A 20190-nucleotide genomic window follows, 5' to 3' on the forward strand; every position below is an offset into this window, starting at 1 on the left:
ATGCGGCTTTGAATGGACTGCCCACTCATGGAGGGGGGGCGGTAGGGGTGACTCACTATTACTATGGGGAGGAAAAGGGGGGCCAGTGGTGGAAGAGTGAGTCACCCTCATGGGCACCAGCCGCAGCCTCCCCCCACTTTCCTGGATCTGCCTGCCTGGTGCCCTCCCTTGCTTCGTGCCTACTGCGCCTCTTCCCCCTGCCCTTTGCCCATCCAGCACCACGCCTTGGCTCTGCCCTATACCCACCCAGCCTGACCCCTTGGCTCTGCACTTTACCCCTTCTAAGGCCAGAGGCAGTGGGAGCAAGCTTTCAGCTTGGATCTCTGAGCAGGTAGAGACCTAGAGACGAGCTTCAGGGAAGCCCCAGGCACGTGGGGGTGCCTGAGGGAGGGTGGGGCCCTACCCGGGGCAGTCGTCTCCCCTGCTCACCCCTCCCTCTCCCACCCCTGTGGTTAAGCGACGGCCCCTTTAAGAGAGTGGCCCCTCCTCCCATTCCCTAGACCTATTAGAGCCTTTGCCCAGGAGCCGGTGACTCAGAGTGTTCGCGGGAGCTCCGCATCCACACCGGCCAGCCCAGATCCCGAGGTCTGACAGCGCCCGGCCCAGATCCACAAGCCTGCCAGGAGCCAGCCGAGAGCCAGCCGGCCGGCGCGCTCCTACCCCAGCAGTCTCTGTCCTTCGGCCTGAGCCCCGCGTCCTTCCCGGGACCTCTGCCCCTCGGGCAGTGCTGCCACCCTGCCGGCCATGGAGACCCCGTCCCAGCGGCGCGCCACCCGCAGCGGGGCGCAGGCCAGCTCCACCCGCTGTCACCCACCCGCATCACCCGGCTGCAGGAGAAGGAAGACCTACAGGAGCTCAATGACCGCTTGGCTGTCTACATCGACCGTGTGCGCTCGCTGGAAACGGAGAATGCAGGTCTGCGCCTTCGCATCACTGAGTCTGAGGAGGTGGTCAGCCGCGAGGTGTCTGGCATAAAGGCCGCCTACGAGGCCGAGCTGGGGGATGCCCGCAAGACCCTTGACTCGGTGGCCAAGGAGCGCGCCCGCCTGCAGCTGGAGCTGAGCAAAGTGCGAGAGGAGTTCAAGGAGCTCAAGGCACGGTGAGTGCCCCAGGTGGCGGGGTGGGGCCGGGAGGAGCAGCGAGGGCAGACGGACTGCCGCCCCTGCCCGGGCTCCAGGCGGTTGATAACTTTGCCCGTATAGTTTCCTCCCTCCCGGAACTGCCCCCAGCGAGTGCCTGGCAGTGCCAAGGGAAATTGTCAAGACAGGACTGAGAAGGGAGAGGTCTCTGGGAGAGGGTGGGGTATATAAGGAATGGTGGGGTTCATCAGGGCCAAGTAGGAGCTGGTGGCAGGCCCACATTCTGTCAGGGTGGGATTTGCCAGTTATTTGGGGCCTGGGAGAGGGCCTTGAGCAAAGCCGAACTGGCCTTGCCAGGTCTAAGACATCTAGGCACCCAAGACACTTAGGAGTGGGTGAAGGGGTCCTGTTGGAACTTTCTTGGCAGCCTTGGCACTGTGCCAACTTTGCCCAGCCTGGCTCTGAGGACATGGCTCCCACTAAAACAGAGCTCCTAGGCTGTTTAGGGAGGTATCCAGTGGTGCCAGAGAGAGGTCACCAAAGCCGGGTGCCCGCCTTTTCCCCCTGCAGGGGCACGGCGATGGTCCCCACTGCCCAACCCTTTCCCGGGTTCCTGTTAAGAGTTTTGAAGTGCTTCTTTACTCCATGCATGTCTGGGACTTCCCCTGGCCTCTGACAGGCCCACCGATCAGCTCCAGGAGAGCCGCTCCCCCGCAGCTCCCACAGCCCTTGGCCTGCTTGGCCCAGGAATGCAAGGGAGGGAGGGAGACCGAGGGCAGAGGCTCCCGGCTCAGGAAGTTGTGTTATGTATGCCCAGGTCTGTGCCTCCCCTTCCCCACCTCCACACCCTCACCCTCTGCCTGGAGTCTTCGGAGGAGGATATGGACTCTGTCCCTCCCTGCCTCCCTTCTTGGGGTGAGCCACTTTCATTTTCCCAGCCAAGCCTAGCAGCTTTTGCCCTGGTCGTCCTCTCAGCCACTGGGACTTTTTTTTTTTGGTTATTGTTCTTTGCCTTATTAAACTACTGGAATACTGTGACATTTTTGAAATCCAGCCGTTGGAAGGCTCAGGCCCCTCCTACCTTACCCATCCCTGCCCCACCCTACCGCACCCTACTAGTCTCCTCCCTCTTTTCTAAAAAGGCCTTTGGAGCTGGGAAGTTTAGGCCCTCTTCAGCTCCCCACGGATTTGTTTTCTGTGAAGACCTCAGCCAGAGAGCACTGAAGGTGCTTGGAGATCCCTGGTTGAGGCTGTAATGGTTTGTCCTCTTCTTCCCCTTTGCGTTGACTTCTCCAGGCTCATGCTCTTCTCAGAAGCGCTGTGTATTGGCCAGTCTTTATACCCCTTCGCTAGCCCCCAGCCCTGGCATGGTGGGTGTGGCAGATATATCATCCCCTAGTGAAGAGTAGGTGGAAATGGTGTGGGCAGGCAGGTGACTCTCCCCCGCACCCGCCACCCCCAAGCCCAGGCTTGGTGGGTGTCAGTTCCCCGATCAGACCAGGGATCCAAAGCCAGGAATCCTAACCATTAGGCCACCAGGGAACTCAGAGTGACTATTTCTGTTGAAAGGGATCATTCCTGTCATTGTCCACCGGTGATATGAATAACTTAGTTAACAGGGCAGATAAGAGGCAAGCTAGGGGAGTCCCAGAGAATTAGTGTTCTAAACTAGTTTACCCAGCTACCAAACTACTACCTTGCACGTCCCTGCCAAGGGCATTCTTAGCAGGTCTTTTTCTGGGGAAGGTGTTGATCAGGGAACAGAAAGAGTGGAGTCTACGGTCTCTTGCTAACCCAGCCACGCCAGTCAGTCTCTGCCATTCTGGCGCAGCTGTCCCGGTCTGGGACACCAGGCGGGTGTGTGCACACGTGGGACAGGGCCGGGGGTGGTGTGTGTACTTGTTATATTTAGCTGCCTGCCTCTCCTCTCCCCCACTGATCCTGGCTGGGGGTGCTGGGCTTCCGGAAGAGGTGGGGTGGTTTTGCACACCTGGATCCTAGGCTGATAGGAGGCTGGGTGGAGACCAAGAGGACTCAGATTGGGGTTTCTGTCCCCTTCTATGTCCCCAGTGGGAGGAACAAGGATTTCTTGCTCCCTTTTGTGTCTGCTTTGCTCAGGGTGAGGTGAAGAATGGCACGAAGAATTTGGGAGAGGAAGAAAGGCATTGTCCTAACTCCTCCCACTAAAGCCTAGAGAGAAGGTGTTGTCTGGTTTAATGTTTAATTAGAGCTCAGAGTTCAGGGCCAGGCTTTGGGTTGGGATGCAGAGCTATCTGTAAGATCTTGTGATGACTCCTGGCCCAGCCTGGGTACCTTGACCACACCCAGGGCTTTGGGGCCCCCTCTCATCAGGCTGGGTTACAGGCTCCAAGCAGAAACACTGCTCCTGCCCACAAACACAGACTCACATCCTTTATTTTGGAGCCCAGGGTTTTGAACACCTACTCGCGGGAAGAAAGAGGAGGTTAAAAGCATCAGGGAAGGCCGGCCTGGGGTCGAGGCTTGGAGCTAGGCCCCATCCCAGTCAGGACAGCTGGGTGGATGACTCAGATACTGCCCCCCTCCCTCCCACCCCAGTGGCTTTGCAAGAGACAGGGTGGAGACAGCAGATGTCTTACAGGGAGGGGTGGGGGCCTGAGTGTCTGCATCCCTGCTCCCCGCTCCCCACTGCATCCTGGGAGCCTTTTCTGCCTCCTTCCTTAGTTGGTGGTCTGGAACCAGGGCTCCTGACAGACCGTGCACACAGGTAGTTCTAGAGCAGAGTCCAGAGTTACAGGCTTGGGCTGCGGGTTGGTGGCAGGGTCTGTGTCTTCCCAAACGGAACTGGTAGAGGAAGGCTGAGTCAGAAGTGGGGAGATCCCAGACCCACAAAGCAGAAGTATCCCTTCCCCCCGAACAAGGCCTTGGGTGCCCGACAACTTCCTGAATTGCCCGCCTTACATGATGGCCTCAGTCAGGACACGCGGGGACCTGCAGCCCCAGGTTCTTCCAAGCTCTCATCAGGATAAGAACAGGGAAAACCAGAGAGGTGCGAAGGCTTGTCCCGTGTCACACAGCCAATGAGTGACAGGCCTGGACTTGAGCACGCGTCTTCTGACTCTCATTTTGAGTGCTCCTACCGTTAAACCTTGGGCTTCCCAAGTGGCGCTAGTGGTAAAGGATTCGCCTGCCAATGTGGGAGACCTAAGAGATGGGAGTTCGATTCCTGGGTTGGGAAGATCCCCTGGAGGAGGGCATGGCAACCCACTCCAGTATTCTTGCTTGGAGAATCCCCATGGACAGAGGAGCCTGGGGGCTACAGTCCATAAGGCTGCACGACAGAAGTGACTTAGCATGCACACACACACACCATTACACCTCACTTCTCTAGCTTCGGGGAGAGGTTGGAGGATGTGGAAGGAGGGTTGGGGTGACTGAAGTGCACCCCTGCACTCTGGAGATTCTGCTCTGAGGCCAGGGTTGCCTTAATGTTCTGCCGTCCTGCAGGGCCTGTTATCACTTGATCAACAGCCTTTGCCACAGCCCATACCTGGAAAGACCCAGGACCCTTCCAGGCCCTGAATCATGAGCTGTGAGAGGCTGGTAACTCCTGTCTTGAGACTGTCTTGGGACTTGTCATGGGAATTGCCTCCCTGGATGTGTAAGAAAGTGTGCCCTTTGGCAGATATATAAGGATAGCGGGGATGCTGGCCTTTGAGGATGCTGCGTGTGCTGCTGTTGTCATTTCTCCACGCTACCCCTCACCCTGAAGTCCACATTCTTATTCAAATGGAAAGAAGAAAGTACAATTAACCCCAGGGGCTGAGCTGTAAGTGCTTGAGGAGACCAAGAGAAACAAGAAAGACTGTAATTCCTGCTAAGGTGCTGACGGCCTTCCCAAGATTGATGCCCCGTCCCTGGCACATCCCCTGGCCTCCAGGGATCTGAGGCTTACTCTTGCATGGAATGTGCCCATTGTCTGCACTCCCAGGCCCATCCCCAGTGATTCAGTAGCTCAGTGTCAGGGCTGAAGGCAGGGACAGCTGGGGGGACAACTGGGAGGAGATGGCTTTACCTACCCACTGTGCCCCCTGCTCCCTGTGCCCTCCTCCCCCCACCCCCCAGTCTCCCTCCTCCCCAGCCCCTGACCACCTTTAGCAGCTCCAACAGCCAGGACCAGGTCTGGCCCAGAGGTCCAGGGCAGTTCATTCCATTCTTACCTCCCTGGCCTCTCGAACACCGGCTCCTGAACTGAAGATGACATAGGCTAAGCTCTAATATTCTTGGAGATGCCGGGGAAAGAGGTTCTGTGGGGGATGGTGCAGGGTCTCCTGTCATTTAACAAAAGGCAAGGTGATCTACCAACAAACTGACAGGTAGTGTGAGGCAGTGAAAATAGCCCTGGCCTTCGGTGTCCTTAGTTCCAGGCTTAGCCCTGCCTCTGAACTGCTGTGTGACCTTGAAGAATTCACCCTCCACCTCTGGATTTCCCTAGCTGTAAAAGAAAGGGGTTAGGGCGGAAGATCTCCAGAGATGCCTCCAGTTCCGAAGTAGTACCATGACCCACAAAGTGCGAAAACAGTTCTCTAAAATACCAAGCTATGCATATAAAAATCAGGTATAATTAATGTGAAAATAGTTAATAGCCAATGCTATTCTCAATAGAAATATTTCCCACAAGCTGTGGAATTAAAAGTACTAACACCCTCCTCTCTTTTTCCAAGAAAGTTTGTGAAAAACAGGTTATTATTATGACATTACACTCTTGGCTTAGACTTTGTTTTTATTACTAGTAGGAAAGGACACTATATTTTGAGCATACCTCCCTTGAGGCTGTACCATGCAGGAGAGTCCCATGGACCTGTGCTGGAGAAGAAGTGGAGGCTCTGGGGCAGGCAGGACTCTTACCTTAGTGCTGGCCGGGATTAGACAGCATGGCCCGGAATCAGAGGGAGGTGCAGGGTGACCTTGAACTGCCCACCTTCTACTCTTCCTGCCCCATTCTGGCTCCCCCAGCCTGAGGCTGGGCTGTGAGGAGGTCTTGTCCCTTAACACTCAAGGAAGGGGATAGTTTGGGAAGGAGGTGGGGCAGAGTAGGGGGCCACGCTCCCCTGTCCTTTTGTGAGGAAGTCTGAATCCTGCCTGTTGAAACCAGGAATAATTCTGGCCGAAATCCCAGGCCCAGCAGAGGAGCTGAGTCACGGTAGAGGGCAGAGTAGAGAGTGGACGGGAGACCCTGAATTGTCCAGTCAGAGAAAGAAAGACTGAGGGACGGCCTTTTTTGAAAACTACTTTTCTGAGTGGCAGGAAGGAGGAGGAGGATCTGAATCAGATGGGGGACAGATGGAGGGGAACAATACAGGAATCCCTTTCGGGACTGGCTCAGGGAAGTAAGAGACCCTTGATTTCCAGGAGCACAGTCCCTGGCAGTTCAAAGGGGGATGTTTGGGATTGCCAAGGCACCCCCCCTTCCTCCTCCCGAAGCTCTGATGACACTGCCACCCTCTGCTGGCTGGGAGACAGCGTTGCATCTTCCAAGGCTGGAGCTGGAATGCAGTGCGACCAGAACTGCTAGGTCCTCCCCAACTTCCTTTCTCCATCTTGGGGTGCGGCTCCCACTTTCTCCCTGCTGTTGTCAGGGTTAATAACCGTGAGCCACCAGATGGAAGGTTAATACATCCTAAGAAGGGACAACTGAATCGCTTTCTTGTAGGGATCCCCTGCATGTCCCGCCTGTTGGCCAGTGGCCTCCCTCCCTCCCACACCCAGGACCTCCTACCTCTTCCTAGGCCATCCTTCTCCCCTCCAGGCCCCGACTTCTTTTGGTCTGTTCCAGGCCTTGGCCTGCATTTTTATGACAACACAGGAATGATTTCTGGAGAGACAGGCCAGGAAGAAGGAAAGTGGAGTTTGGCAGGAGGGAGCGGTTAGTCAGGAAGCCTGCCGCCTGTTGTCCAGGACCCCAGCGCACCGACCTCGGACTGCAGGCCTCTCCCGCTGCTGCACAATGCCACGTTGATACACCCAGCAGCTGTGACTCAGGGCTGGCCCTGTGCCAGGCCCAGCAACTCTGCTGGAGTTGCGTCTGAACATGTCAACAGGCCTCCTGTCCCCCTTCTCAGCGCCAGCCAGTTCCCCCATCCCAACCCTCCCTTTGCTTGGAATTAAGAGCTGGCTTTGTCTGGGGTGAGGACAGCTGGGAGCCTAGCGGCTCTGGAAGGGGATCCAAGGGCCCTCGGACCCTGAGCATATGTGGTGGGTGTCACGCCCAAGGGAGGCGTGGGGAAGCAGAGCCATGCCTGCTGTGGGTGATGTGCCTGGGCGGGAGGGTCAGGGGTCGGGGGGTCCGTACTGGGATCCTCCCGTGTACTTTCCAGGTGTAAGACATTCAGACCTTGCACAGGGTGGCATCTGGGGAAGGTTCAAGGGGCTTGTCAGTCCCTAGAACACCAGCCCCTCTCAGTTTCTCTCCTTAAGGTCTCCTTTCCAGAGAGGGCTGGTGCCTTGAAAGCCAGAGTGCGGAACCGAATGTCCCAGCCCTTCCACATCCTGCCCATACCTGAGAGCAATGGCAGGCCCACAGACCAGCTGAGAAACCCAACAGTGGTTCCTTTTGGGAGAGGGAACTGCGGAACCTCGTGGCCCCACACACAGCTGTGGTGTAGCTGATGTTTGAGGGCTCTTTCGCTAGGTCTCTGTGTCATCACTTGGGTCCTAGGGCGACTCCTGGCCATTGAGCAGAAGCCCAAGTGTCTCGCGGGCTCTCTTCCTGGGTGTTTCTGCCTACTTTCTGCGCGCCCTGCATGCGTCATGCAATTTTCTGAGCCGGTCTCCATCTGCTCCGAGTGTCCTCAGGTGACCGGGTGGGCAGGGTTTTAGGGTCTGAGCCTACTCTTCTGCAGGCCTCAGTTTCCCCACCTGTAAAAGGGCAGGAATTGTTCTAGAAGGAGGTTCCCCCTTAGAAACCTTGAGCATATGAATCTTCTGGCCTTAGGGCATTTGGGGACAAACAGAAAAAGCCCGGAGACACACTTATAACTGGAAAGAGAATAAACCAGCAGGTAAAACAACAGCTGAGCGGACTTGGAAGAGGAGAGAGAGGTGTGGCTGGGTCTGGAGGCACAGGGCTGAGGCAGGGCTCAAACGAAGGAGGCAGGTGTGGATTTGGACAGGTGGAGGGAGGGAAGAATACGTTGCAGTGGGAGGAGTTGCTGGAACAAAATGAAGAGTGGTAGGAACGAGGGGGCCCGGCGTGGGGTGGCCACAGGAGAGACCCCATCACCTGGCAGGGGTCAGCCTGGGAAGAGGTCTAGACGTCTGGGAGGAGAGGGGAGGGCTGGGACTCAATGCTGCACACCCAGCCCTGCTTTGCCCTGCCCAGCCACAGGGGGCTCCGTTTTTAGTGAGGCAGGAAATGCCAGGGGCTCGGGATCTCCGTGCTCCTGCCTCCCCTCCCCCCTCTTCTCCGCCCGTCGATGGGGAACTCCGAGGGCTGGTGAGCCTGGGGCGTGGTCAGCGAGGGGACTGGGGCGGGTCTGAGGGAGCCCGGGCGGACTGGCCCGGCTCTTCCACTGCCCCTGTGGCCATCTGCCCCGCCCACTGGTTATTTTTAGCCCCAGCCTGCTGTCTCTGCTCGCCTCGTGTTCCTCAGCCCAGCGGAGGAAATGGGGGCCTTTCCCTCCGGGCCTAGCAAGTTGCTCCCAGCAACCGGGCCCAAACAGGCCTGTGGCCGCCCTGGCTTCCATATCTGGCATCCGAGCTGGGCTGAGGAGGCTGACACAGCCGGCAGGTCAGCGCCTGGCACAGTGCCCACGCAGCCCCTTTACTGCGCCAGGCGCCTTGCTTCCCCACCCCCACCCCCGTCCAAGAAGCCCCTAGAGTCCTGCCCTGCAGTGGCCCTGAAGCCCGGCTCCCCTATCACTCCAGCCTAATAGCGCCCCAGCCTGGGAGCACGCAAGCCCGCGCGTGCGTAGGCCTTAGCCTTTTCCTCTCTGCTCTCCTGCCCTGCCCCACCCAACTTTTCCCGCCTTGTGCGATCGGATTTGCCAACCTGGGAAGAGTTTAGAAACAGGATGCCCAGCCCTTCTTGTCTCAGGAGCCCACTGGGATGAACCCACTCCAGTGCTGGAGGAGCCTGGCGGATGGGAGGGAAAGAGTGGGCTCCCTGTGGCGTGGCACGGAGGCCTGGGCAGGACGTGGGTACAGCCAGGGTCTCCCCTGTGAGTGCTAGAGGATTTCCTGACACCTGCCCGGGTATTGTCTGCTGGAGGATGAGTCACCTGTGGAGCCCCTGGGTCCCACCCTTCCCAGCTCCCCTTGCCTGCCCTACCCTGTTCTTCCTGCCAGCCCACTGTGGGGCAGCATGTGCCCCACTTTCCCATTGCTGGCCCCCAGTGGACTGGGGCACAGGCAGCACAGCCCCTTGGGTTGGACGCCTGGCCGGTGTCTGCTTGGGGTCCCTGTTAGGGCCGGGGACCCCGACTAAGGAAGCAATGTCATTTGGAGCTAGTGGACAGGCAAGACTGAGGAGGAGGCTGGGGAGGCGCTGGCTTCTGTGCCTTCCCCCCGCTGCAGCCGTCTCTTGCGGGGTGCGTGTGGCTCCCTGGCCACAGGGCTCCTGAGGTCTGAGTCATAAGCCCATGGGTGATAGCGGCTGCTTCCCCACAAAGGGGAGCTCCCGGAGCCTGACTGAAAAAACCACAAAGGCTCTTCCTTGCTTCCCTCTCTGCTCAAGTGGCTTCCCTCATCTGCGGGGTGTGTCTGGGTCCTTTCATTGCAACTCTTTTAAGTGCTAATCAGAGTCTCCAGGAGGGGAAGGAAAATCGCCCCCTTAATTTCTTTGCAGGGCGGGCGGGGGTGGTGGGGGGAAAGCCATCCAGCACCCATTCACACCTCTGCTCCCCACTTGCTGCAGGATCCCGGAGGCACCCTGGGCAGAGTTCTCTGAGCCTGTTTCCTCCATCACCTAGGACTAGCACCTGTCTCAGTGGGGAAGCTGTGGCGATTCAGTTAACACAGTCTTTAAGAGCAAAGAATCGGACACCGCTTGGTGGCTGAACAACAACCATAACGGGTACACAGTCAGTTCTGTTTGCTGTCCTTAGATGATTACTAGTATTAGTCTATTAGTATTAATATTAGTTTAATAGTATTAGTATTAGTACCACCCCACCTCTGGGAGCAGCCCTAACTGAAGAGGCTAGATTGAAGGACAAAATCCTGCAGTTGTCAGGCTGTGAGCCCCCGAGGCCAGGGACCACGCAGCTACATTTTCCTGTGTCAGCGTCTGCCTGGCACTCTCACAGCAAAGGTATTTCCAAGGAGAACTTCTGAAGTTTCTCCTCTGGGTCTGAGGAGGCCGTGGAGGCGGGACTAGGGAAGAGACACCCTTGAGATGTCTTCTGAAAGCGTCATGGTGCTCCGTCCTGCTGCTCCCAGCTCGGGCTGGCTGGATCAGGAGTCCTGTCTCCTGCTGGCTCGGTTCTCTCTAGACCTGTGGCTAAGTAGGAGGAAGAGCAGGGGGAGGAGTCCTGATCAGCAGCCAGAATCAACTGTGACTCTGCCTGGGTCCCCGGAGCTGCATGCTTTGTTTGACATGGGGTCACTCACCTTCCTCCTCCGTGCCTCAGTTTCCTCATCTGTAAAAGGAGGGGGTTAAGGCAAACCTATGCGAAGCTCCTCCCAGTTCTCTAAGTTCTGAGAGCCTCCCAGCCGTTAGCCTGCCGGGCAGGGAGGCCTGTTCTGGGAAGTCCCTGCCAGCCTTGGAGTCGGCCCAAGGAGCTCGGAATCTTTGTCTGCCGTGTCGCTTCACTTTACCAGCGGTTTTTCTTCTTCTTTCCTCCCCCTGCAGCTGCCTCTGCTTCGGAAAAGTTCTGAAGTCATGGAAAGTTGGGGCTGTGCTCCCAGCCAGGGGCTGGGCCGGATGGCAGCCAAAACCTGAGCTGGGTTTTGACTTTATTTTTAGCTTTTCTGGCTAAGACGGAGGAGGGGAGAGCTCCTTCAGGTCTGGAAGGGCCTCTTTTCACAGGAGACAGACACACTTGCTCTAAACAGCTTGTTCTGAAATGTGGCCAGAGGCCTGGACAGAGCAAGGCTGGGGGTGCTCCCCCGAGATCTTCACGTCCTTCCCCTGCCTGTCTGGGTGGCATTCTCCTTCTCACAGTGGAGCCCAGTTGGAGGGAGGTGACTCCTGATTGAAGACTTATGAGCTAGTGGCAGGAACACACTGCCCCAGTCTTGGGCCCTCCGTCCAGGTCCAGAGCTTCTCCTGCTGGGCCTTCTTCATCCTTCTTCACACTGAATTGCTGGGGCTCCTGGAGCCGAGGGCTTGGTGGCAGGAGAAAAATGTTGGCAGGGCCACTTCTCTCCTTGCCAGGATAGATTTCTTTCTCCCCCTGCCCACATTTGCTTTTCTTTTTTTCCATCTGCCCAAGTGGGTTCATGCTTGAAGTCTGATGAGTCGCAGATGGCAGCTGGGACTAGGCCCCTGGGCTCTTTCCTTCCACTCCCTGGGTCTAGTGCTTTCTCTCCCCACACATCGGTGAAGGGATCCTTACAACTGGGAAGTTCTTGCGTTCCCCAGAGGTCTTTAAGAAAATAGGATCCCTCTATCTCTCCAGGTCACTATCCAGCAGAAATAATCAGGGGCCCAGAAAGGGAAGGAAGGTGGCAGAGGCCACCTCCTGTTTGAACTGGTTCTAGTTAAAGCTTTACCCAGTTTGAGGAGTGTGGAGGTTCAAGGCTGGAGCCCAAATGGACCTGGAGGCCTGGGGTCACATCTGGGGCCAGATGCTGGGCTTGTGGTTGATAGGTTCTGATGAGGCCCAGAGAGAGGGAAGGCTGGAACCCTTGTGCTCTGCCCCATCAGGGGACCCAGACTGGGTCTGAGAAAGGGAATGGTCAATACAATGCCTGCTAGTCTTCATTCCAGGTCTCCCTGAGCTTTAACCAAACTTTTCCTCCCAGCAGTCCCTGGTGTGTAAAGGGACTAGGGGAAGTGACTGACACTTCTAGCACTCAACTGATAAGCGTCAGGGACACTCAGACCCCAGGGCTAGGAGTCTGGCTGTCTGGATCCCTGCAGAGGAGGAGGCTGGGCTGAATGGAAGGTGGGTGGAGTCAGGGGGAGAAGGTTAAGGCCCTATGTGGGAAGGGGCAGGAGACAAAGGTGGTTCTGTCTCTTTGGGAAGGAATGGGAGGGGAGAGAGGGAAAAGCATTCATCTCACGGGATCGAGCTTTGCCCTTGGCCCCAGGCACGTTCCTGAGCACTGAGTCATGGGAAGGGTGGAGAAGCAGGAAAGGGGTTTTGGGGGCCTTGGGAGAAGTGGGAATCCAGCCCCAGAGGCGGGCAGCCGCAAACCAGACCCAAGGCTGCCCTCTCCTGGCAGCTTGGGGGATAGCAGAACCAGGTACTGTGGCTGACCTCCCAGGACTTCTCACTCTCCCTGGGGGACCTGACTCTGTCTAGGGATACAGACTTCTCTTAAAGCCACTCTTCTCTGGCTTCTTTAGCAATTCCAAGAAGGAGGGAGACCTGATGGCCGCCCAGGCCCGGCTCAAGGACCTGGAGGCTCTGCTCAACTCCAAGGAGGCCGCGCTGAGCACTGCTCTCAGCGAGAAGCGCACGCTGGAGGGCGAGCTGCATGACCTGCGGGGGCAAGTGGCCAAGGTGAGGCCCACCTGAGACCCAGCTGACACTCGTCCCTGCTCCCCGCCCAAACGCACACTCACTGCTCCCTCCAGGCATTCTCAGGAGTCGCCTGGTCTGTCCTGTCCCACAGCATCAGAGCCATTCCTGTACCCTAGCGTTGCTGCATCCATCCAGAGTACAGTGCTTCCTCCTTTGCTGCCCACGGTGTCTAGCACCATGAATTTAAAAGAATCCACAAGCCATTTCCATCTCACTTTGAGATGAATTGTGCCTGGCCCTGGATCCCTCCCGTGTGGCCTTGCTATAGACAGCCGTGACCTCTCTGGAAGATCAGAGAAGAGTGTAGACTGTCCACAGAGCCCTAGTTGGGAGCTGATGGTTGATCATATATGGACATATGTTTTTAATGTATACGATGGTCTTTACTTTCAAACACTTTGCTCTCCATTCCAGCTTCTAGTCTCATGTTAAAAGCTAGAGAGCAGAATCAAAGAAGCAGGCTTGTTCCCAGTCTCACCGCCACATCTACTCAGAGCAAGGTCAGGACTAGAGTCAGCCACCAAGCCTCTGTCCAGGGCTCTCTTCCCTGCTAGGCCTTGCCACCATAGTACACCCTGGAGAGACCAGAAGCCAGCAGTTTGGCCAGAAAATCAAGGCTGGGCCATTCTTCTCCCAGGCCCTGCCCCCAGCCCTTCCCAGCTGCACTGCCCAGCTTGTGCTTTCTAAGATGAAGATCTAAGAAAGGTGCACCCCTACTCAAGCTTCAGAGGATCTTTTCGTGGCAGTGAGGGTGCGATCCATGGATCCATGGCCCAGCCCCTGCCTTCCAGCCCAGCCACCTCTGCCATCACTCTGCCCCCAGGGCTCCATCCTTCGGCTTCAGCAGTACTGAGCCTTCCGAAGAGCCTGAAGTGCATGTGTGTGCTTTCGTACCTCTGCGCCCTTGCACTTGCTCCTGTCTGCCCACTCACCTGTCCTTCAGATCTCAGACTCCTGAGGGCTTCCTAAAGCCCCCCGCTACCACCCCAGGCACACTTTGGTCCCTTCCCTCGTGTTCCTTCTGTACTCTGGGCATATTTCCGTGGCTATAGCAAAATAACAGCTATAGAGAGAGGAGACACTATCTATATTTTCATTAGCACAGCAACGATACAAGGTCATTACTGCAAAGGAGTAGATGCGTTATCACCTCTGTGGGCATCCAAGGCTCTTGCTCCCTTAGGCCTATTTCTCCACATATAAAGGGAGGTGCTGGACATGACCCCCTTCTCAGCTTCCTTCCAGCTCTGGTGTCCTATGACCCCTCTCCCTGACCTCTGTCCCCTTCCTCTCAGCTCGAGGCAGCCCTGGGCGAGGCCAAGAAGCAACTTCAGGATGAGATGCTGCGACGAGTGGATGCTGAGAACCGGCTGCAGACCCTGAAGGAGGAGCTGGACTTCCAGAAGAACATCTACAGCGAGGTGGGAACTGTGTCCTGCAGACCGGAGGACTGGGGCTGGGTGCTGAAAGATGTCAGAGCTGGGCTGGGGTATCAGCTGTGTGCAGAGCTCCCCTGCCAGGCTGGCTTGTACTAGTGATGGGGAGTCGGGGTGAGGGCTGGGGGGAGTGGTGGCCAGCCCCCAGGTTAAAGTGGAGCTCACAGTGACTTTGTTCCACGTTGGGATTGGGTTGGGAGCTCAGCCTCTTGGGCCTCATCCTCAAAGGACTAGTTCTGACTTTGGTCTCTGGGTCCACCCCTTCCAGGAGCTCCGTGAGACCAAACGCCGCCACGAGACGCGCCTGGTGGAGATTGACAATGGGAAGCAGCGAGAGTTTGAGAGCCGGCTGGCGGATGCCCTGCAGGAGCTGCGGGCCCAGCACGAGGACCAGGTGGAGCAGTACAAGAAGGAACTGGAGAAGACCTATTCGGCCAAGGTGCTCCTTCTCCCGGGTTCCTGTGCTGCCTCTGTCGCCAGCAGCCCTCCCGCTGCCCTCCCCGAGATGTCCTGTGGGAGATCAGGCGGATGGGGGCCCAGATTGCCCCGGACCTTGGGCTGTAGCAGCGATGTCCTTCTTGGGTCCCTGCCTCCTTCCTGGTCGGTCCCTGCAGCTCTAACCCTGTGTCCTCTCTGCCAGCTGGATAACGCCAGGCAGTCCGCGGAGAGGAACAGCAACCTGGCGGGGGCCGCCCACGAGGAGCTGCAGCAGTCCCGCATCCGCATCGACAGCCTCTCGGCCCAGCTCAGCCAGCTCCAGAAGCAGGTGCTGCCTCCCCCTTGCCCCCTCCCCCACTGCCCCTCCCCTCCCCACAGGGGAGGGCGCAGAATATGCCCCCGGAGCGTAGACTGAGTAAGAAGCCCGGGATTTGGAGTCACATGACCTGTTTGCTGGTCCAGGACTACCTCTTATCTCTTGATATCTACCTGCTTGACCTTCACTTCTCAGAGCCTAGGTTTTTCCCGTTTGAATATAGAGACCATTCCCGTCCTCCCTAACTCTTAGATCTGCCACAAGACTCAGCGTGAGGTGTTAAAAGTGGAAAGGAAAAGAGTGAAAGTGTTAGTCACTCAGTCATGTTTGACTCTCTGCGACCCCACAGATTGTAGCCTGCCAGGCTCCTCTGTCCATGGGGTTTCCCAGGCAAGAATACTGGAGAATGGGTAGCCATTCCCTTCTCCAGGGGATCTTCCCGACCCAAGGACTGAACCGGGGTCTCCTGCATTGCAGGCATAGTGAGGTGTTAACAGCATCAATATTGTAGCTGGCTGTGCCATTTGTGGCAGAGGAGATAGGTTCTAGCCTCAGATTAAGAGATTTCAGTCGAATGTTGAGAAGGACTCCCCAGTTGCCAGCCAGCCACAGCCACATTAGAGCCCATGAAAGGCTCTGATGGGAACCTGAAGACAGGGGTGGTGGGGGTGGTGTGTGCCCGGGGGGGTGCCCCTACCCCTATCCCTTACCTCTCCATACTCGGGGACCTTCAGAGCTCACCAGACCCCCATTCCCCCTCACCCAGCTGGCAGCTAAGGAAGCGAAGCTGCGGGACCTGGAGGACTCGCTGGCCCGTGAACGCGACACCAGCCGGCGGCTGCTGGCAGACAAGGAGCGGGAGATGGCGGAAATGCGGGCAAGGATGCAACAGCAGCTGGACGAGTACCAGGAGCTTCTGGACATCAAGCTGGCCCTGGACATGGAGATCCACGCCTACCGCAAGCTCCTGGAGGGCGAGGAGGAGAGGTGGGCTCCGGGGGAGGCAGGGAGCGGCTGCTGCCTCCTGCCTGCCTGCCACCCGCCTTGACGAGGCCCCCTCACCCTGCTCCCCCTCCACAGGCTCCGCCTGTCCCCTAGTCCCACCTTGCAGCGCGGCCGAGGCCGGGCCTCCTCCCACTCGTCCCAGACACAGAGTGGGAGCAGCGTCACCAAAAAGCGCAAGCTGGAGACCACCGAGAGCCGGAGCAGCTTCTCCCAGCATGCTCGCACCAGCGGGCGCGTGGCCGTGGAGGAGGTGGACGAGGAAGGCAAGTTCGTGCGCCTGCGCAACAAGTCCAACGAGGTAGGCCTCCCAGGTCGGGTTAGGGAGAAGACCTGGAAGGTGAAGGGATGGAGTTTGCGGGGAGGGCCGTTCCTCACATCAGACCAGGGCAAGTGTGGGTATCTCCTCCAGTCCTGGCCCCAGGACTCATCAGTGCAGTGAGACCTTCTTGGGCAATGTATTTAACCTCTTCTAGCATCGTCATCTGCAGAACAGGCATGAACAATAGTCCCTAACTTTTGAGTTCTTGGGAAGGTGAAAGGACTGAGTGGGTCTGGTACAGCCTAAGTGCCTGTAGACGTAGCTGTTATTGATCCTTGAGCGGGGAGAGCCGTGAGGGGAGGAATAGAAGGTGATAAACCCTCTAAGAGCCTGAAGGAGCCTCTCTCACCTGCCCCTTACCTCCTGGGCAGGACCAGTCCATGGGCAACTGGCAGATCAAGCGCCAGAATGGAGATGACCCCCTGCTGACCTACCGCTTCCCACCAAAGTTCACTCTGAAGGCCGGGCAGGTGGTGACGGTGAGTGGCCAGGTGTTTGGGGTGGCCTCGGGTGGGGATGGGCTGGCCTGAGGCTAGGGGTGCCGGCGCGTGAGCGCCCTTCTCTACTGAATTCTCCCTCCCCCAGATCTGGGCTGCAGGAGCTGGGGCCACCCACAGCCCCCCTACTGACTTGGTGTGGAAGGCCCAGAACACCTGGGGCTGCGGAAACAGCCTGCGTACAGCTCTCATCAACTCCACTGGGGAAGTGAGTATGCTGCGGGCTGGCCTCTCACTGGACGAGGCCTCCCCCGTGGCCAGAGTTGGAGGCAGCTGCCCCCACCTCAGTTCAGGGCCGCTTTCTCCCAGGCCCCAAACTCTCCACCCAGAGATAGCTCCCCTAGCAGCAGGAGGGGTGGGGGTTAGACAGTGAGCATGGTTAAGGGCAGATCACGCTCCTATCCAGAGACCTTGCGCATGCCCCTGGAGTAGAAACAAGTTTCTTACCTCCAGCGCCTTGGAGGACAGAGCTAGTGGCAGCCGGGACAGGGGGCAGAACGCGAGCAGGCTCCTGGAGGCTGCTGGGGTGGGCATGCTGCACACCCCTTCTCCGACCCGCAGCCCCTAACCCTCGGCCTTGTCCTGTGTCTGCGGCAGGAGGTGGCCATGCGCAAGCTGGTGCGCTCAGTGACCGTGGTCGAGGACGACGACGATGAGGATGGAGACGATCTGCTCCATCACCACCACGTGAGTGGCAGCCGCCGCTGAGGCCCAGCCCACGCCAGGGCACGCAGCCAGGCCTGGGGACACCCTCGCCCTGGCCTCCCCCTGCCAGAAAGTCTTTTCATTAAAGAACATTTTGGAACTTCACTCGCTGCCCTGGCTTTTCTTCTCTCTCCTCCCTATACCTTGAACAGGGAACCCAGGTGTCTGGGTGCCCTACTCTGGTAAGGAAGGGAGTGGGAACTTCTGATGCCAGTGAGTCTTCCCATGGGAGCGGTGGACAAGAGTCTGGATTTATCCCCCAGGGCAGAGAAGGGAGGACAGACGTGGGGCCCACAGCCCTGCCTCTCTCCCCCCTACTTCTGTTGCATGCATCTCCTTTCTTGTCTCCTCCCCCTCCTAGTCACATGCATGGCCTCTCATTTTCCCCACTTTTCCTGGGAGAAGGGTCTCTCTCACCTACCCTCCTCCCCAGTTAATTTTGCATGCCTGCCGCTCTACAGGCTTGCTCACTCTCCTTTCCCTCTGAAGCTTAGAGTAGCTAAGACAAGAGTCAAAGACCCGGCTCCTGTTTCCTGACTGTCCCCAAGTCTTCTTGACCCTTCCCCCTGTCATGTCCTTCCCTTCCCCTCTTCCCAGCCCAGCCCCGACCCAACAAACCCTATACTACCCACCAGTTAGGTTACTTAAGCGCAGAAGCCCACCTTTCTGCCTGGACCCTGCCGGAGCGTGGAGCCTGGGTGTTGGGCCTGAGCAGTCAGTCCCAGACTCGCCGTCTGGCCTGAGCCTTGTCTCCCTCCTCAGGGCTCCCACGCAGGCAGCAGCTCGGGGGACCCCGCCGAGTACAACCTGCGCTCGCGCACCGTGCTGTGCGGGACTTGCGGGCAGCCCGCAGACAAGGCATCTGCCAGCGGCTCGGGAGCCCAGGTGGGCGGATCCATCTCCTCTGGCTCCTCCGCCTCCAGTGTCACAGTCACTCGCAGCTACCGAAGTGTGGGGGGCAGTGGGGGTGGCAGCTTCGGGGACAGCCTGGTCACCCGCTCCTACCTCCTGGGCAACTCCAGACCCCGAACCCAGGTGAGTCAGCCCTCTGTCTCCAACCCCTGGCGGGCAGAGGACCCTAGTCCTCCAGGGTTAGGGCCAGGCTGCCCTGTGGGAGGGAGAGCCTTCTCTTCCGCAGCCCGGGGGAGTGGGAGCCTCCTCCCCGCAGCCCAAGATCCTAGAGGGTTGCCGCTCCTGCGTCCTGCCCCTCCTGTCTGAGCCCCAGATTGGAGGGCAGGGGCGGGGCTGGGTTAAGAGGGGAAGGGAGGGTTCGGCCCAGCACTGCCACTCACACCTCTCCCCGTCTCTCTTCTCTCTTAGAGCCCCCAGAACTGCAGCATCATGTAACCTGGGACCTGCCAGGCAGGGGTGGGGGCGGAGGCCCATGCTTCTTCCTCACCTCATGCCCACCCCTGCCCTGCACCTCACGGGAAGGGGTTCGAAGCCAAAGAAAAATACCCCTTTGTTTTTTCTTCTATGTTTTGTTTTTTGTTTTTCTAAGAGAAGTTATTTTCTACAGTGGTTTTATACCGAAGGAAAAACATAAGCCAAAAAAAAACACGCGCATCTATCTCAATTCCCCCCCTTTTCTCCCTGCTTCCGAGAAACTCCGTATCTGCCTTAAAACCAAAGAGGGAGCCGAGGAGAGGGGCTGCTTTTACAAAGCCTCGTTTCTGCTTTTCTGCCCTGCCCGCCACCCCCATCCCGGGGACCCCGTGACATGGTGCCTGAGAGGCAGGTGTGGAGTCTGCTCTGCCAGCCTCCAAGGGAGGAGGGCTGAGCCTCATCCCTGGGCCGGCCCCCATCGTTCCACAACCCCTGGCAGAGGCTCCTCCGCCTGCCCGCCCCGTCCCCTCCTCTCCCCAACCCCGGGGTGACTCGATTCTCCCAGGTCCCAGCTGCGTTTGCTTCTTCTGTATGTTATTTAGACAAGAGATGGGAATGAGGCGGGAGGTAGAGGAGGGGGAAGAAAGGTTAGTCTGAGCCTGCCTTCACCTAGCTTTAGAGCCAGGGGTGGGTTCTGCCCAGTCACTACTGGAGGTCGGTCAAGGTCACGTGGGTGTAGGGGATGAGGGAGAGGGAGGCCTACTAGGAAAGGGGAGAGCCTGCTGGGGCCCCACCGAAGGGGAGGAAGGCGAGGAAGTGTGGAGGGCTTGCGGCAGCGGGTTTCAGCAAACACTAAGGAGCCCCTTGCCTCCCGTTTCCCATCTGCACCCCTTCTCTCCTCCCTGAATCAATACACTAGTTGTTTCTATCCCTGGCTGCCGTGGTGTCTTTGTTGGTGGGTGTCCTTGTGTGTTTTCTGAGGGTCTGACACATGTCACTCGGTCACCTGCATCCTCACGCTGCCCAGCCTCCCCTGGGGAGACAAAGACTGGAGAGCTTCAGGTGCACAGCTGGGCACCCAGCGGTGGCTGCTGGGGAGACGCTCTGACATGAGCATTGCCCACCCAGGGTGGGGCTCTCTCCACGAGTCGCAGAGAGGCAGAGCCTGAGGGCAAGCATTTCCTTCCTGACTTCCTTCAACCAGCCAGCACTTAGCGAGAACCTTCTTCGTGCTGGACCCTGAGCTCAGCATGAATACTGAGACACATGATGATATAGACCCAGTCTGAGGGGGGTGACGTCTCAGGACCCGGGGCAAGGACAGATGGGGAGGAGGGAGTTGGCCAGAAAGAGGCTGGTCTGACTTTGCAAGCAGGCAGTTAATGTCCGTCTGCGCCAGA

General features: G+C 58.0%; 1 protein-coding gene across 1 annotated transcript; it reads left to right on the plus strand.

Annotated features, from left to right (window-relative positions):
- The first annotated feature begins 587 nt into the window (after positions 1–587).
- LMNA (lamin A/C) lies at positions 588–19718 on the plus strand. Its single transcript, XM_005898717.3, is given in 13 exon segments — positions 588–796; positions 799–1099; positions 12571–12727; positions 14044–14169; positions 14453–14623; positions 14825–14950; positions 15705–15925; positions 16019–16241; positions 16634–16741; positions 16848–16967; positions 17357–17446; positions 18227–18499; positions 18785–19718. Coding segments are annotated over 13 exon segments (1995 nt in total). The 5' UTR covers positions 588–744; the 3' UTR covers positions 18812–19718.
- The last annotated feature ends 472 nt before the right edge of the window (positions 19719–20190 follow it).

The sequence above is a fragment of the Bos mutus genome, chromosome 3, assembly GCF_027580195.1.
Source record: "Bos mutus isolate GX-2022 chromosome 3, NWIPB_WYAK_1.1, whole genome shotgun sequence".
Classification (NCBI taxonomy): Eukaryota; Metazoa; Chordata; class Mammalia; order Artiodactyla; family Bovidae; genus Bos; species Bos mutus.